The sequence below is a fragment of the Tupaia chinensis genome, unplaced genomic scaffold, assembly GCF_000334495.1.
Source record: "Tupaia chinensis unplaced genomic scaffold, TupChi_1.0 Scaffold149560_1, whole genome shotgun sequence".
In the NCBI taxonomy this organism is placed as follows: Eukaryota; Metazoa; Chordata; class Mammalia; order Scandentia; family Tupaiidae; genus Tupaia; species Tupaia belangeri.
Window position 1 is genome coordinate 2,409,549 of NW_006209405.1, and position 19,284 is coordinate 2,428,832.

General features: G+C 41.3%; 2 protein-coding genes across 6 annotated transcripts in view; one reads left to right on the top strand and one right to left on the bottom strand.

The window, feature by feature from the left end:
* Window positions 1–4,146, top strand: part of LOC102486769 (protein FAM122A-like) — a 60,893-nt gene extending 56,747 nt beyond the window's left edge. Inside the window, exon 13 of the mRNA XM_006171436.2 lies at window positions 4,056–4,146. Within this exon, the coding sequence (XP_006171498.1) occupies window positions 4,056–4,086 (31 nt within the window). The 3' untranslated portion in view covers window positions 4,087–4,146. The remainder of the gene's footprint in view (window positions 1–4,055) is intronic.
* A 9,519-nt stretch (window positions 4,147–13,665) lies between these two features.
* MOSPD1 (motile sperm domain containing 1) overlaps window positions 13,666–19,284 on the bottom strand; it is a 31,561-nt gene continuing 25,942 nt past the window's right edge. For 4 of the 5 annotated variants that reach the window (XM_006171432.2, XM_006171433.2, XM_006171435.2 and 1 more), the window contains 2 exons: window positions 16,724–16,885; window positions 13,666–13,746 (listed from right to left, as the gene is read on the bottom strand). In XM_006171432.2, the coding sequence (XP_006171494.1) occupies window positions 13,715–13,746; window positions 16,724–16,885 (194 nt within the window). In that variant the 3' untranslated portion in view covers window positions 13,666–13,714. The remainder of the gene's footprint in view (window positions 13,747–16,723; window positions 16,886–19,284) is intronic. The other variant, XM_014585354.1, reaches the window with a different exon arrangement.

Consider the following 19,284-nt stretch of genomic DNA (forward strand, 5'->3'; position numbering starts at 1 on the left):
GACTTTTGCCCAGATCAGATGCTACATTGGTAGTTGCCAAATAGTAATTTTCAAAATAATACATATGTGCTGAGTAGCATATGTTCTGTAGAAGAGATGCCTCCTTTGCTAGGATAGTGGCCTCTGATTAGCTGTAAGAGAGAAGCAGGGGCCTAGACAAGCTGGCAGCCTGGCTCTAAAGTACATGATACTTAGTAGTACTTGGAAACCTTAGAGGAGGTAGTTCTCCTGCTAGTCCACCTGCCTCCTACGGGCCCAGAATGGGCTCCATAGCCTCCGCAAGATAGTGTCCATGCTGAGCACTAACAGCAGCAGCTGTTTGCTAAGGCCCCCGGCCTGCCTGCACTTGCTATTCTCCGTCTAACTTCAGAGCACAGCGGGTGAAGGGGGGGGGGGGGGCACTTTTGTCTTCCATTTGAACTTATTTGAAAAGTATTAAATGGGGCCAGCAGACCTGTGGAGGTTAAGGCACCTAATTCCCACATGGCTGACTGAGCAGTTAAGAGTCCCAGACCTGGTGAATTGAAAAATATGCCAAGTGCATACATGTACACTCAAAAAATCCCGACAGGAGAATGGAGGAAGAGGAATTGAGGCATGGCCATCCCCTCTGGATGTGCTTTCTTCACTTTCCCTCTCTCTCTCTGTCTCTAGTGAGCGCATGTACCCTATAGCAAAACAATTTTAAAAAGCATCCTATGCGGGAACCAGCAGTTAGCGTAATGGCTATGTCGCTGGACTCCCACGTAGTCGACCGCGGTTCGTGTCCCGGACCCGGCAGCTTAAAATTCACGCCAGGCGCGTGTGCGTGCGTGCCCAAGATCCCGAGAGGAGAATGGAGGAGAAGGGATTGCAGCGTGACCATCCCCTCTGGGGGGTGATTTCTCGCTTTCTGTCTCTATGTCTCTCTCTGTCTGTCTGGCGAGCGCACGCGCCCTATAGTGAAAATCTCTCCAAAAAAAAAAAAAAAGCATTCCATGGAATTCAATATCACACACAAGCTCTCCTGCCTTTCTGGAGACCCATGTTTTGAACCACTTGGATGAAGCCATCATTTTCATTTACAGATTTCACGTGGATTCATTTTCATGTGAATTCATGTACAGAAAAGGAATGGGCACGATGGTGGAGGTTGGAGAAAGTGTGTGGCAGTGCTATTTCTGTTTGGGGACTACATTAGTTTCCTAAGGCTGCCGTAACACAGTGTCTGGGGGGTTTGGAGCAACAAAATTTATCCTCTGACAGTTTGAGAAGCTAGGAATGAAATCAAGCTGTGGACAGGACCATACTTCCTCCAAAGTTTGTAGGGAAGAGTACTTCTTTGCTTCCTCCAGCTTCTGGTAGCCCCATGCATTCCTTGACTTGTGGTTACACAGCTCCAATCTGTGCCTCTTCACATGGCCTTCTTCCCTCTGAGTCTATCTGTATCTTCACAAGGTGTTCTCTTCCCCTCTCTCTCTGTATCCAAATTTACTTCTTCCTACAAGGACGCCAGTCATACTTGGATTACAGCCCACCCTACTGACCTCATCTCGACTTGATTACATCTACAAAGACCCTATTTCCAAATAAGGTCACACTCATAGGTAGTGGGGGTACCACTTCAATATATCTTCTGGCAGGACATGATTTAATCCACAACAGGGAGCAGATCTGAAATCTAACCCGTTTGAGAACACAAAGTGACCTGCTGTTCTCTATAATACTTATCCCTGTATAGCACAACTCTCCATCTCTTCTGATCACTCTGGTTTTGGTTGGCTTACCAAAGGAAGGAAATGAGACAGGCAGAACATGCTCAGCCCCCTTGAAATATCCTTACAAGTAATTTTCAAGTGATAATAAGCTATTCATGTAACCATTACATAGAGGACAATAATAGAGAATAATCACAGTCTGCAGAGTGCTTGCCCCTACATTCCCTCATACAATTCTAATAATTGCTTTGTGATATAAACATATTTGTCACCACTTGACAGATGGAGAGCATGAGACTCAGAGAGGCAATGTGACTTCCTACTGGCTGCACAGCTTCTGATTTAAGAAATTGTCCACAAGGCAGGATCATGTCTGTGATGCAAAGCATAGCCCCATAGTAGGCACCCAGTAAATATTACCTGCCAGAATAAGTGAAAGAATGAATAAATGCAAGTCAGAATATGAAAAAGAGGCATTATATGTCCCCACTCAATATATACCGAATGTCTGCATCTATGGCAGAAACTGAAAGAATGGAAGATATAAAAACAAGGAGAGCAATAGTGGATACTAGAGACAGTGTAGCAGGGGAGGGAAGAAATGAAGAGGGTGAGAGGGAGGGAATCAAGGGGGAAAAGAAAAGAAACAAAACATTTAAGACACAAAATTCGAAAATTATCTGTTGATGATGATGTGTATAGCAATATCTTTGACTGGACTAATATATAGTTTATTCATCCTGGGAAAAAAGTTTTTAAAATTAAAGTGAAAATCTTCCCCCTATTAAAAAAAGAATGAATAACTGCAGATGGCGGCATGGTCCCAAGACAGTGATTGGGGTATAGATGTAAGTGGATCAGTTCCAGATTCTCTTCTTATATTGGATGGCTTTCTGAATTCTGTGGCAATAAGCGTGTAAGTCTGTAATTGATTCTTGTTCCTGTTCCACACCTGATAAACTAATCAAGAAGCCATTTTTGTCAAGATACTTAAGCTATTAGCTTCTAATTTTATTTGAGCTGCAGAACACTTGCCTAAAATTATGTTTGCACTAAAGTAGGCCTTATCACATGAAGACTTGTACTTAAATAATCTATCAAAGAGGTGAAGAATTCATTGTGTCTCCTTCATATCTTTGAAATAGAATGTTGGTGTTCTCTTAGGCTGATTTGCAGAAGCCATTAGCAGCACTGAGGCAGCCAGGAAAGCTCTGTTTAGCCTAACACGAGAGGATTTACTAGCAAGGTAGTGTGTGTCCAGTTCTAGGCTAGGTACTAGAGGAGAAAGAAGAAAGGAAAGCTCCCTCAAGGAGCTTCCACTCTATTGAGCCATATGGCAGCCACATGGGCAACAATGAGCAGAGCAAGGAGGAGGCTAACGTGAAGGCTTTTTGGGTACCAGACACTTTCCAGAACCCTATAAGGCAGGGATTACTCCCATTAAATAGAAGAACAAACTGAGGGTCAAAAAAGTATAGATACAACTTGCCCAAAATCATGTAGTTATTCAGAGATAGAACTAGGATCTGAACCCAGGCCCCTCTGACTCAAAGTAAGGGAATAATATGAGACAACTCAGGGGCCAGCAGGTGGTGTGGTGGTTAAGGCACACTATATTCCCATGTGGTCAACTGCGGTTTAAGTCCCATAGTATGTATGCCCAAAATCCCAGAAGAAGAATGAAGGACAAGGGATTGGCTACACCCCGCTAGAGAGTGACTTCTCACTTTTCCTCTCTGTCCTTCTCTGGAAAGCACACGCGCCCTATGACAAAAACCTAGAAAAAAAATATATATGAGACAACTTATAGTCATGTGCTAGGATGTGTGGGTCAGATGAGATAGTACTGAAGAAGTTTCAGGGAGATGCATGGGATGTATGAAGGCCAAAACGGGGCCTCTGGGAGACAGAGTGTCAGGAATCTGACAGCCTGCAGCAGGTGTTCCCATCCTAAATCCCTTTATAACCTTCCCATTAAAGCCACCTGTTCCCACTGAAGGGCTCAGGCTTTGTCCAGCTCTTTTTCTGGTGTACTTTGGGAGAGGAGGAGGAGGAGCTGGTTCAGATTTCTACGTTCAACTCAAACTGCCTCCTCTCTGTGACTAGTTGAACTGCTTATTCTTCCAAGTGTCTGACTTCCTGGGCCAATCTCTCCATGCATTTCAACCCCAAAAGCACAGCTCCCTCTGGGCCAATAGGAAGTTTTCTGCTTTGGGTGGTGGCCTGGTACCCATCATTTCAGAATTACAAGTCTCCACACTTTCCTGGCTTGCTCTCTCCCTCCTTTCTGCCCTTATGTGTCTGTCCACATCAAATGAGGTGTAAAGAATTTAACATGTTTCTGCTTTTTTTCCACAGCAGGGAGAAGAACTGGCTTAGTCAGATATAGAATCTTCCCAGTTTGCTCAAGGCATTACCAATGGAATAGCTCCATCTGTAACCTCAGATAGATCCGTAGGTTGAAATAAAAGAAGTGATGTGCATTCTCTAACATTCCCACCCTTCCCTACAAGTGGAGAAATCAAAATGGAAAAGCTGGTTCCTAAGTCTGTAGTTCTGGTTTTCAGGAGTCACGGTGTGATGGTGCATGGGATGGGGTGGAGTAGGCTTCTCTCAAAAGAAAAATCGAGTATGGTTTTGTAGGGCACTTAATAGAAATGCAAGGGGCTGGCTCCATGGTGTAGTGGTAATGTGCTACTCAATAGAAGCCAGATCCCACATGGCCACTGTGGTTTAAATCCCCAGCCTGACCAGCCTCATACAGGCCAGACCCACACACAAGTGCCCAAGATCTGGAGGACTGGAGGAAGGAGATCATGGTATGATCATATGCTGATGAGGGTGCTCATCTCTCTCTCTCCCTCCCTCCCTCTCTCTCCCTCTCTCTCTCTCTCATCCAATCATGCACATCTTCTATCATGAATAAAGAAAAAAGTGAATACTTTAAGGTTTTAAAAAACTTTTTCAAAATAATAATAATTATAGATTCATAGAAAGTTGCCCTTAACCCAACTGTCTCCAATGATAATATCTCACATAATTATATACAACATAAAGGCCAAAAAATGTGACAGGTACAGTATGTGTGTCTAGTCTATTTCTTTCCTTTCCTTTCTTTCTTTTCTAGTCAGGGAATGAGTGTATTCACCAGAGAGAGAGAGACAAACGCCACCCCCCATCCCGCAAAGGGGCATGGCAACACCACAATTATTTTTCCTCCATTTCTCAGTCTTTGTCATGATCCTGGGCACACACACACACATGCACCCAGTGTATTTTGTAAGGTACAAAGGCTGGAATTCGAACTGTGATCAGCCATGTGGGGTCTTTCAATCCCTGTGCTATGGAGCTAGCTCTCTAGTTCTATACAATTTTGTTATATTAGGGCCAAGTATATACTGTCAGAGGTTCCGTTTCCTCATCTGCAAAAGAGGCATAAATAATAGCATCTGTCAGGCTAGCCACATAACTTAGTGGTTAAGGGAGTTGGATCTCACATGGCAAGACTGTGCCATTCAAATCCCAGCCCAGTGGCTTAAAAAACATGCTGGGTAGATTTGTATATGTGAGCCAGATCCTGGCAGAGTGGGAAAATGGAGAAGATGGGATGGTGGCATGACCAGGCCCTATTGGAGGGTGCTTTCTCTCTCTCTTTTTTTCCTCTCTCTCTCTCTCTTTGGCAAGTGTACATGCCCTCTGGCAATTAAAAATAAAAATATCTTGTCAAACTAACCTTAGAAAGGTAATAATTGACATAAAAAGAGAGCTTGAAATGTTTTTATGAAGGTGACTAATACATTTTAAAATACAGTATTCTTAATACACACTAATTATTCGTACACAGCATTATAAAATGTACTTCAGTGTTTAAAAGACATTCTTAAAATAACTTGAAGTCTTATGTACTTTACCTCAGGTGCTATTTGTTTTTGTTTTTGCTTATTTTGACTCATTTCTTAGTATTGTTCTTTCTTTCTTTCTTTTTCTTTCCTTTTTTTTTTTTTTTTTTTTTTTATTGGTATGAAGGCAAGGTTGGTCAAGGTAGCTGGAATCCACACAGCCAAGTACAAGGTTTAAATGCCAGACCTACCAGCTTGAAAAACACACTGGGCATGTGTGTGTGTGCCCAGAATCCCAAGAGGAGAATGGAGGAGAAGGGATTGTTGCATGGCCATCACCTTGGGAGGTGCTTTCTCATTTTCCCTCTCTCCTCTGTCTCTCCCCAGTGAGTGCATGCACCCCATAGCAAACAAAAAAAAATTATTAGTTTGTTGGGAAGGTCATGACACATTTTTCTGGTTTTCTATGCAAAAAAATGTGACATGACTTTCCAGATGTCCAAATATTAAATCCATTAGAACATGATACAAAGTGATCCAATACTTACATGGCACAGGAGATACACTAAGAATTTGATTTCATGCATAAAGACAATTAGATCCATTGAACCAGTAGGTTTACTGCTTTTCAATAGGATTACTGTTTCACAACTGCAAGTGGTGTCCAGATCACTTGGTTATAAAGTAGAAAGCCAATAATAACCCCTTGGTGGCCTATCACCAGGCCAGTTTGAGCAACTCTTCACCTGATCTTTTTTTATGAGGGCAGAGTGTCCTGAACTGGATCCCTGGGGCTTTGAGCTGAGAACTTCATCAGGTTCTTGGTAGAGGCTAATTAATCATCAAATCAGCTCATTGCAAAACCAAGTAGCCATGCTGATCCATTAATGTGGGTCCCCAGAGTCATTAGAGCAGCAAAAGAGAAGGAAATGGCCTAATCTCTTCCTAGGATTGGAGAAGAGAAGTTCCTGAGATCTAATGAGTTCCTGCTAAACTGGGGATGTGCTCCAGGAATTAGGCTTTTTCTACCTTTTCCAGTAATATTCCTTTCAAAAAGCTGCCCAGGAAACAAAAGGGCCTATTGTGTTGCCCATTAAACCACCCTTCCTGCTGTAAGCAGTTCAAGGCTCATGCAGAGCTACAGGCTAAGGCAGCCTAATCGGTTGAAAAGTGAAATATCAGTCAGCTTCCCTCCTTCCCTGCCTATATGATGTCAAACTGGTCTGACTGAGTTTTTTAAAATGCATTTATCATTTCTTTGGGTCTATAGCAAATCTCTTTATCCTGGAAGAGCTTGTGGTTTGCAATTTGGGTCAACAGTCACTGTCAAGAGGGAGTAACTTTGATAATTGCTCCAGGTTTTCTTTGTTTTGTTTTGTTTTGTTTTTCCTAACTGTTCTGAAATATTTAGCTGTCCACATGATACCATAGTAACTGGTTAAAAAGTGAAAAGGGTTTTCAGTGGAGCAAATGATTGCAGACAAGTTGGTTTTCTGCTGCTGCTGTTGCTGGGATGACTGGTTGTTTATGTCATGTATACGCATACTGGCTCAGTTTCTTACTTTACTGAGTTGCCCCCGAAGTGAACTCCCTAACTAGAAGGAAGCATGCTATAAATCATAGACTCTGAAGCCAGACACACTGAAGTTTATTAGCTGTGGGATCCTTGAAAGGCCAAATAATATCTTTTTGTTTCAGTTATCTCTGTAAATTGCACATCATGATATCTGCCTTGTGTTTTGTTGCAAGACTGTTAGGAAGCTACTCAGTGTCTACCTTGTGTCTGGTAGTCAGTGCTTCTTAACTTTATGTTTTGTTTTGTTTGCTAGTATTTTGCTATAAGGTGTGTGTACTTGCCAGAGTGTGAGAAAGAGAAAGTGAGAAAACACCCTCTGGGGGGTGGCCACACTGCAATCCCTCCTCCATCCTCTTCTCGGGATTTTGAGCACACACACACACACACACATGCCTGACATGCTTTTTAAGCCACAGGGTCCAGAACCCGATCCATGTGGGATCCAGCGCATTAACCACCATACCATCTGTTGACTCCAGTGCTTCTTAACTCAATTCACAGAGCACCTGGGATCTTGTGAATCTGCAGACCTTGATTCAGTTGGTCTGTGGTGGAGCTGAGGCTTTCTTCATTGCCAGAAAGCTCTCAGGTGACATTTGTGTTGTTCGGTTATGGGCCATTTTTGTGAGAAGCAAGGGTCTAGATACCATTCACAAAGTGCCCAGCACAGTTAGTGTTTAATGCATGGTCACCCCAGAAAAATTCACTCACTCATATAAAAATGAATGAAAACAAATACTTTTTCCACAGAAATACCACCCTGCCAATAGCCTTATTTTCATAGCCTTTACAAAATTTGTTTCATCAAGATTGGCCATGGTTGGACATCTCTGAAGGCAAGTGATGGGTACATAAGAGATCATTATACTCTTTTATTTTTGGGAGAGATTTTTTTTTCACTATAGGGCACATGTGCTCGCCAGACAGACAGAGAGAGACATAGAGACAGAAAGTGAGAAATCACCCCCCAGGGGGGATGGTCACGCCGCAATCCCTTCTCCATTCTCCTCTCGGGATCTTGGGCATGCACGCACACACGCCCGGCGTGAGTTTTAAGCCACCAGGTCCGGGACGTGAACTGCGGTCTACTACATGGGAGTCCATCGACATAGCCATTACGCTAACTGCTGGTTCCCGAGATCATTATACTCTTCACTCAACCTTTGTAAATATTAAAACTTTTCCATAATAAAAATTTTAAGTTAAAAAAGAACTTCCTTCCGGGACCTGTGGATAGTGTAATGGCTACGTCACTGGACTCCCATGTAGTCAACCGCAGTTCAAGTCCCGGACCCGGTGGCTTAAACTCATGCTGGGTGTGTGTGCATATGTGCCCAAGATCCTGAGAGGAGAATGGAGAAGGGATTGCGGCATAGCCATCCACCCTGGGGGTGATTTATCACTTTCTGTCTCTCTGTCTCTGTCTTTCTGGTGAGCACACACACCCTATAGCAAAACCTGTCCCCCAAAAAAGAAAAAAAAAAAAAGAGAAAACCCCAGGGCCAATAGGTGACATGGTGGTTAAGGTGTTGGACTCCCACATGATCAACCACAGTTTAAGTCCCAGACCTGATGGCTTGAAACTCACACTGGGGGCATGTGTCAATGATACTATATCGGTGGATACATGTCATTATATGTTTGTCAAAACCCACAGAATATACTACACCTACAGTGAGCTCTCCTGTGGACTTGGGTGAAAATGATGTGTCAATGCAGGTTTGTGGATTGTAACAAATGTACCACTATGGTATGAGATGTTGAGAGTGGGGAAGTGCTATAGTTTGTGTCCCCCTAAAATTTGTGCTGAGACTTCATTGTGAAAGTATCAAGAGGAAACTTAATACCTGCATGATGCTGAAAGATGGGACCTTAGGGAATGATTAAGTGATTAGGGTGGGGCCCCTATGATTGACTTCGGGTGGATCTATAAGAAGAGGGACTGATACCAGAACACACACACACACACACACACACACACACACACACACACACGAGAGAACACAGAGAAACACACACACACACACACACACACACACACACACACACGAATGAGCACAGAGACGTGTGCGCCTGTCCTCCCATGATATGACGCCCTGCATGCCATTGGGATGCCACCAACAGAAAAACTCTCACCAAATGCAGCTGAACCTTGGACCTCCAAAACTGTGAGCTGAATAAATCTCTATTCCCTTAAATAACTCAGACTCAGGTATGCATGTTGGGAGGTAGGAGAGTACATGAGAACTCTTTGTACTTTCTACACAATATTGCTATCAACTCAAAACTGCTCTTAAAAAGTAGACTATTTGAAATAAACCACAGATAGAAAACACCCCTTTCCCAAGAGCCTGAGACTAGCAGAGGGTGCAGGTCACCTAGTACAACGACCAGCTCCAACATCATGTTCATTAGGAGAGTACTTTCATTTAAATTCCCCAAGTAAATCCATTCTAACCTCATCTCTCATAACTTACAGTTGTGCAAAAGTAACTTACTGTGGGATTTCATCTGTGTGTGTGCCACATTTACATTTTGCCTTCCATCCCTGGGGTTAACACATTTTCCTTAACACTAGCACAGCTCGCACTTCATTTTGTCTAGATGGATTCTGTTTTTTCCTCTACCTAAAATCTGCCTACATCGTCCTGAAATTGTTTCATTCGTTCTTTTCACTTTGTTGACTCAGGCCTTTCTCTCACCTACCTGGATCACATCCTGAACTGCCGGGCTTATATGTTAAGTCCATGATTCACAAAACTCACTAAAAGCGGGGCATTCCCCACCATTTTCCTTGAACTGAAGTTGACATAGGCCATAGTAGGTGTCGCTTTAATTTGTTGAACATCTTCTGATTAACCAAGCGATGGGTGAGTCAGAAAACTTCAGTGAATAAAGGAACAGCCATCTTGAGTATAGTCCATTTGCATTTTTGTTTCTTTTGGTCATATACAGCCTCTCCAGACCAGTGTCCCAATTTATTCCTTTTTCTGCCTATGGCTTACTTAAAGGGTCTTTGCTGTGCTAACTGGACAAGTCCTCATCCTAATGCCCCAGAGCTGGGTCAACTCTTTGTTATTCTGCTTGGTATTTAATTTTACAGACTGATGTTTTTCTTTGGTATGTTGTTTGTCACTTCCAGATTATAGGTGTAGCAAATAGTTTCCTAATGAAATAATCACTAACTTGACATCCTCCTGCTGGGACAACACAGCTAATCTCTGCTGGGCCCCTCCACTTGAATCTTCTAATGTAACCACGTGGTCCAACTTCCACCCACCCAACTTCCTCTAGGTCTAAATTGTTCCTTTTAGGCAAGCTTTCAGGGCTCGAGGTGGCATTTGAAATCTTCAATCTCTTTCGTAATAACAATGTTTTGAAACCTTAGTGTCTATCTCTGTGTGTATGTAGAAACCCTGTAGGTACCTCTTCAACAGCTGCTGTAGTCATTCCACTTATTAGTGAATGAAAATACCCAGAAGACATTTATTTCCAGAATCCCTTCCAGAAACCTGAAACTTTACGTGCTGACCTTGTGCAACTCCTTTTGAAGTAAACTCGGGTGGCACAACTGTGCTGGCCTAACGATTTTGAGGTGGCAGAAACACCTGCAGTGACAGATAATTACAACTATTGCCCTGTCTCTTGCTGTGCATTTCCTGTTTGCTAGCTGTTTCCAGAATGAATCATATTTGTTTTCAAAATGGCAACTACTCTAACTTCTTCTCTTTTTTTCTCAATACCCTAAATACTTATTTATTTTTAATTTATTTTATACATTCAATCATTTGACATCACTTAGTTTCTTCTCTTAAACTTTGTAAGCTAACCCCTTGGCTAGCTTGCTTCTTTCTTCACTAGCCTATGTTCATCCCCTGGAATCATGCCAGTCAAATTTTCTTCACGATAGACAGGAAATAATGGCACACACATCAGTCCCAAATAGCCCCCTAGGCATCGTCTCAGAACACCTTTCCTCAAAGCATACATGCACCGCATGTCAGTCAAGTCAGAGATATCGCCATATACATCACGTGCACCAGATAGCTTTCCATTCTTGTGTCTGTTCGATTTTTTCCTGAGCCCCTCCTGCCCACCCTCCACTGTCCACCCCCTCCTCTACGGTCTTTGGTATCTACACTTGCATCCTGCTATTTTATCTTCCAACCTTACAAATGACTAAAGTTGTTTTTTTAAAAAAGCAAAACCTTGTATAAAGGGGGTCTTCCAAAACTTTATGGAAAAATATTTTTAAAAAGCTATGCATGGATTTCAAATTTTGTTTGCACTGAAAAAAAGGACTTTAATTCCATATTAAAAAAATTAAAAACTCTCCTCAGTTCGTGGCACACTCATCCTTGCCTTTTCTTGTGAACCCAGCTCCTCTGAATCAAATCCACCCTTTCAGTCTTGAACTATTCGTGAAACTGTTACTATTTACATATAAAAGAAATAAAGCTATATTTTTGCATAAAGAAACACTGGAATTATATTTAATAAAAATAGTCACTCTTAAGGAGCTGGGTGGACAAGGGATGGTAAGGACTGACTTTTCTTTTTTGTTTGGCATTTTTGCCATAGGGTGTGCTTGCCATAAATAGACAGAGAGAGGAAAAGAGAAATCACTCCTCTGGGGGATGGCCATGCTGCAATCTCTTTTCCTCCATTTTCCTCTCAGTATTTTGGGCACTCACACTCATGCACCTGGCATAGTTTTTAAGCCACCAGATCAGGGACTTGAACTGCAGAGTCGGCCATGTGGGATCCAGCGCCCTAACCACCTGTTGGCCCTAAGGACTGATTTTTCACTGTATACCTTTTCATAGTTTTTTGGTTTTTGAAGTATATTACGATTACCTATTCAAAAAATTTTAAAAAATGAATTCCCTTGATAAATTAAGAAACATGAGGCTATTTCTATTTCGTATATATTACTAGTCCTTTTTTTTTATGTCACTCATAGGAATATGAGATACTTTTAGGAAGTAAAGCTAAAACCCAGAGGTAGCCTCCCAAAATGTTTAAATAGATATCAAATGCAAGTCTCCATTTTCTTTTATTTTCTTAAAGTAATTTCTGTTCTTTACAATGTGTTATCACACACATACATACACACACGTGAGTACACTTACATGTGCACACACACATACAGAGGACTTGAGATGGCTAGAGAAACAAGGATAGCCTCCAAACATATTTTTTTTTGCCAAGTTCAAAGTAGATTACATTTATGTGCTTTTCAGTTATTATACAATGTACAGACATGATCCACTTAATGATTTATGCTCCCCAAATAGTTAAACAATGAGGATTTTCTATGAAAGACTAGACATCAAGCTTTTAGAAGCCGAGTACTGTTTCCTGCAAAAACCAACCTCAGGCATAGATTTGTGTTCACATATATTCCTTGAGAATACTACAGTAGCAGTGCATAAGGTCATTCTGTAAAAAGATCCGAAAGATGATTTTTCAAGAGACTTAATGCATTGTGCTTTCAGATAAAAATCCTAAGACAAAAGATCAGATACTATGACGGTAACAGTTAAAACTACATCTATAGGTTAGAGATCAGAAGAGGCTATAAAGAAATGTAAATAGTTGTGCTTAGGGGACTTTTTTGGTAAAGTTGTTTTAATAATAAATAAAAACTTAAAAAAATGTCTCAGTGACTGATATAAAATAGACACAGGTAGCAAGGGTTCGCTATACTTGGCTTAGAGCTTAAAGGTGAAAAATTATCCACCATAAACCACCTGGTATCTGGTAATCCCAATCTGGGCAAGTCACTTAAAGTTAGGCAGGCAAGGGGCTCAGGAGAAAAAATGCTGATTTCTCCTATTAACATAAAGCCTTAACCAGAGGTAAAGCCAGTGTGAACCAACTAACTAAATAAATGCCTACCTTCCTTTAGAAAACTCTTAGACTGAAGAGAGTGTTCACCCTCCTTCTGTTAGACTTTGTTCACAAAAACCATATGCTTGGCATCTGGACCTCAGTCCATTCTGTAGTTCACAAGATGAATTAAATATGTCCTGTCTTCTATGAGACCCTAGGATAAGCATGATCCCTTAGTACCTCATGGTTTTTGTTTCTGTTTTCTTACCCTCTACACATTAACTATAAAACTCTTATTTTAGAAACACCATGGCATCTGTTTATGATGATGGAGGGCAAGGTATAATTTACATAGTTAACGCCAATGTTCTTAGCTAGGAAATAGATGTAATTTTATTGTTAGGCTGGTCAGTTTGCTCTTTCAGGCCTTTAACTTTGAAGGACATGTGCCCCTTAACAATCAAAGAGAATTAGAAAAAAGATGAGAAAATAACAAATGCTCTAATTAAAGTCTTTCACACAATAGGTATAGAGATCAAAAGAATTTCTTCAAATAATATCCTAGCATCCTTGCCATCTGTAACATAATGGACTGGAGTCCTTCAAATAAAATTATAGAGTAATGCAAAATATATATTATACATTTGCAGTTATTTGAAATCATTCAATAGTTTGTAGCATGTTAATGGAGTAAAACAGAGATCAAAGGCAGTCCACATTCATATTTTCAAGATAAATTTACTTCGGAAGTCAATTGCAATCTTTGTTCATGTTCTAAGTATAGCCATTGTGATAAGACCTGAAAGGAAAAAAATTGGAGAACAGTTAGACATGCATTTTACAAAATCCTCCATTCAATAAGCAATTATTTGGACCTCATTGAGCAAATAAAATACAGCACACAGGCAGGCACTCTACCAAGAATGCAAAGTCAGTTTGAATTCAGTTGCTATTATACAGAAAAAAGCCAATTTACAGTGGGCAGTCACTGGATAGATGTAATTAAATCTCGAAGGTCTGGCTATAGCTCATTTCACCAAACATACCTCCTCCTTTACCCAGTCACATCAGCTATAGCAATAGCAGACACGCCATTTTAAAGAGTCAATAAAGCCAGCGGATTTGGTCAACAGAAACATCATGAGCCTGTTTGTATCCCAGGGCCCTAGGGCCACAAAGAGAAGCAGCATAGAATTCCTGCTTTGCTTGTTTCTCTTGAACATGCTCTCTATATAATCCCATAAAACTTTAATAACCTAAGAATATGCTCCATCCTAAATGAGTGGTAAGGACAGCGAGTGATAAAAATGTACTATGGAGAGGGGCGAGGGCTGGCAGGTGGCATGGTGATTAAGGGCACTGGACTACCACATGGCTAACTGCAGTTCGAATCCCAGACCTGGCAACTTGCTTTTTCGCTTTCCCTCTTTCTCCTCTCTCTCTGTCCCTCTCTGGTCTAAATAAATAAATAAATAAAGTTAAACAAAATAACTCCTTTTTTCATTAAAAAAAAAAGGTACTACAGAGAAAAATGATCAAACAGCACTGGAGCAGTCAGAAAAGTTGTCCCCAAATGTAGAAGCCGAGTATTAAAAGATGAGCAGGAAAGCTAGAAAGCAATGAGATGGGCAGGCCTTTTGGTGAGGGAATGGCAGGAGCAATGACCAGTAGGGAGGCCTTAGGACCCTAGATTAGATTTTCTGGAATCAGGAAATATTCTTATGGACTCAAGGATTTATATATCCAAGAAGCTAGGCAAGATTAGTTCAGAGAGGTCTTCGACTGTCAAACTATGAAGTGCAACTTCATCCTATAGACTTCAGGGAACCACTGAAACTTTCTGAGTAGCTGGGGTCAGCAGGTGGTATAGAGGTTAAGGCTCTGGACTTCCATATAGCGAACTGTGATCCAAGTTCTGGACCTGGAGACTTGAAACTCACACTGGGTGCATGTGTATGCATGTCCAAAATCCCAGGAAAATGGAGAAGGGATTGCAACATGGCCATCCCCTATGGGAGGTATTCCTCACTTTCCCTCTCACTGTCTGTTTCTCTCCAGTGAGCATATGCATGTTATGGCAAAATACTTTTTAAAAAAGAAAGTGACTAAGGCACTGGACTCCTAGGTGGTCAACCACGGTTTGAGTCCTAGACCCAGTGGCTTGAAACACACTGGGTACATGTGCATGCATGCCCCAAATCCCAAGAGGAGAGTGGAGGAAAACGGATTATAGAGTGACCATCACCCCCTTGGGGGAGGATTTCTCACTTCTGTCTCTCTGGTGAGCACATGTGCCCTATAGCAAAAAAAAAAATGTCTAAAAAAAAGAGAGAGAAAGAGAGAGCAATACTGAGAGAGATGGAAAAGAGTTGGCAACTAAGTAGAGGCGAGAGGTGAATATAAGGGAAGAGTCTTCCATCACCAGAACCCTAATACTTGATACATGGGAGGGACTAAATAAATGTTCAGTTGAAATAACTGTGGGGCCAGCAGGTGGCATGGTGGTTAAGGCACTATACACTCCAACATGGCTGACCATGGTTCGAGTTCCGGAACTGGTGGCTTACTTTCTCTCTCTCTCTCTCTCTCTCTCTCTGTTTGTGTGTGTTTGTGTGTGTGTGTGTGTGTGTGTTCTGGTCAGGTTAAAATAAATGAATGAATAAATAAAAAAGAAAAAATAATTATTTTTAAAAAGAGAAATACCTGGAATATTTGCATTTTACATTTCATACACGTGTTATACTACCTACTAGAGTATTAGGTACTAAATACGCTGACAAAAACTGAGGGCCAAAAATTAAATCTTCAAATGTATGTGACTTCAACTACCAGCAGTTGGCATAATGGCTATGTTGCTGGACTCCCATGTAGTTGACCGCGGTTCAAGTCCCGGACCCGGTGGCTTAAACTCACGCCGGGCGCGTGTGCGTGCGTGCCCAAGATCCCGAGAGGAGAATGGAGGAGGAGAGATTGCGGTGTGGCCATCCCCCCTGGAGGGTGATTTCTCGCTTTCTGTCTCTCTGTCTCTCGCTTTCTGTCTCTCTGGTGAGCGCACGCACCCTGTAGCAAAAACCTCTCCAAAAAAAAAAAAAGATTTTTGAGCCAGGATGACAGGAAGAAAGATTGAACAGGAAATAAGGGAAGTAGTTCAAAGAGAAAGGCTCACAAGATTAAACAGGGCTGCGTTGTTCATCTTTATCACTGTATGCCCTTTGTCTATGCATTTCCCTAGGAGCAGCTCCTAAAAGTAGAAATGTTGTACCTGGAATATTTGCATTTTACGTTTCATACATGTGTTATACTACTGTAAGTCAACAAAAGGAAAATAACTGAATAAATAGAGTATTAGGTACTAAATACACTGACAAAAACTGAGGGCCAAAAATTAAATCTTCAAATGCATGTGACTTCAACATGCTTTCGAAGTAATCCTCTTTTTTCTTAAAAAGAAAAAAAAATAGAGCCAGCAGGTGGTGTGGTATTTAGGGTGGTTGGATCCCACATGGCCAGCTGTGTGGTTCAAATCCTGGACCTGGTGGCCTGAAAAACTCTCTGGGCACATGTGCATGTATGTCCCTGAGGAGACAATGGAGTAGAAAGGATTGTGGCATGGCCATGCCCCGTGGGGGTGATTTCTCACTTTCCCTCTCTTTATCTCTCTCCAGCAAGCGCATGTTCCCTATAGCAAATAAATCCATCAATAAATCAAACCACCACCACCCCTACATACATGAAACCTTACACATATACCCCAAATGCATCTTAAAAACCCTTACCTAAGATATAAGCAGCGACTAATTTTTGATTCACACTTAAGTGGAGGTAGAGAGGCACCAGCGATTCCACATCCCCCAGCGTAGGCAGCATCAGGGCTGCGATGCACACCACTCCCAGGAAGACAGTTAGTAAACTAGGTCCTGAGGAGACAGTCCTGCTTTCTGAAAAAAGACAAGAACCTCTGAGCTTATTTCCAAAAACTGAAGACAAAAGTTCCTTTCCATGGACTGGAACCACTCACCAGGATTCTGGTTTTGTCTGCCTTCTCTGACTCCTTCCCTATCCTTCCCATTCCATGGAGACTCATCCATTGAACTTAGCTGGAAGCCCATAATGGAACTGATCTGTGTCAAAGGATGAAGCTGAACTGGCATTGTGAGTGAGCTGGTCCTACTGACAAGAACAGTGCTCGCCAACTCCTCTAGTCTTGCCCTGAGCTATTCAAACATGTATCAGCCATGCGTGGATATTTATAAATTATATGCATGAGTTCTGTACTATTATACTTCATATAAAACATACAAACAGAATTTTAAAAGAATGTGCTAAAAGTACACATAAATTAAAGTTCTGGTTTCTTTTGATAAGTTTTGCTATGGAGTGTGTGCACTTGACAGAGAGAGACAGGGCTGAGGGTGGTGGTGAGAAATCCATCCCCCTGTGGGGATGGTCACACCGCAGTCCCTTCTCCTCTCAGGATTTTGGGCTTGCATGCACACGTGCCTGGCATGATTTTTTCAAGCCACTGGGTCTAAGACTTGAACCGTGCAGTCAGCAGTGTAGGATCCAGTGACTTAACTTCCACACTACAGGCTTGCCCAAGTTCTGATACTTGTTTTCCTGTACTCCAATAGATTGCTTGTGTGTACTGCATTTGAGCCCAGTACTCACGATCTCCATTACCTTCTGAGAATCATCCAGGGAAGTATCCAGATAGATTTGGTCCTAATAACTCTAGTATCCTACCATTTTTGAAAACATTAAGTCATTGGAAGGATACTACTTGCATGTTATAAAGCTGCCTAGGAAAGTTCTTGACCTCTGCTTTACCCCATTTATACAAAACAGCAAAGCAGCAGAAACAATTTTGGGCAAATATTATATGCTCAGTGAAATAAGACAGCTACAAAAGGACAAATACTGTATGATTCCACTTACATGAGGCATCTAAAATAGCCAAACTCACAGAACCAGAGAGGAGAATGGTGGCTGCCAGGGGATGGGTGAGAAGGATAATGCAAGTTGCATAAATCTCAATCATGCAAATGAAGAAATTCTAAAGATCTACAACATGTTCCTATAGTTAACCCTACTATAGTATATACTTAATAATTTGCTAAGAGGGTATATCTCATGCTAAGTAGTCAATAAGACAAAATGTTAAAAGATCTGTTATCGGGACCAGCAGATGGCATAATGATTACATCACTGGATTCCCATAAAATTGACTGCAGTTTGAGTCCCAGACCCAGCGGCTTAAAACACACATTGGGTGAGTGTGCATGTGTGTCCAAAATCCCAAGAGGAGAATGGAGGAGACGGGATTGCAGCCTGACCATCCCCACTGGAGGGTTCTTGCTTTCTGTTTCTCTGTATTTCTCTGTTTCTCTGGTGAGCACACACCTCTATGGCAAAAATCTAGAAAAAAAAATCTGTTATCAGGCCTGCTAGCCTAGACTGCAGGCTGTATGTACACAATATTCATACCTGTATTTTTCAGAAACCCAATAACAGCATTTTTTTTATGTAGCTTTTCCCATTTCCCATCCTTTCAATAAAAGGAACAGCCAACAGCAACACAATCTTTGTGTTTCATTAATGAAGTAATGCTGTTCATTCTATTATTAAATGGAGCTTTTCTAAATTATTAATACCTCAGCTGTTGTGTGAAGTTTAATTGAACCTCAGTAAAGCCAGATAGGTGAAAATAAATTCAAATTTCATAGTGGTTATTGCTTGGTCTGAAACAATAGGATATGTACTTTTTAAAAAAAGTCTTATTTTAGTTAATAAATGAAGTAACTTTGTATGTTACAAGGATGAATTTTCAAGAAAACATTTTTGATAACTACACTGTTCATTGCAAACCCACAATAAAGATAATTACAAATACTTTTAGAGAAATTTTAAAAATATTTGCATAAATACTTGAAATTTTTCAAAATGGAAATGTCTGTTTTTCCCAATACTACATGATTATCATAAAAAATGTTACAGAAGTGTAGAAAACAAAGGTTCCACTGTAATCCCATTCTCCTAAAGAGAATACTGTTAACAGCTTGGTATATATTCTTTCAGATTTTATAAATGCACATTTAAACATGTAAAAGAAAATGTTTACATATAAATGAGACTATTTTATACATACTGTTCTATAACTGGCTTTCCCCCTCACCTAGAAATCTATTTGAGGGGCCAACAGATGGCATGGTGGTGAAAGTGCTGGACTCCCACATGGCCGACCATGGTTCAAGTCCCAGACCTGGTGGTGTGTATGCATGTGTGCCCAAAATCCCGAAAGGAGAATGAAGAAGGGATTGTGGTGTGGCCATTTCCCGGG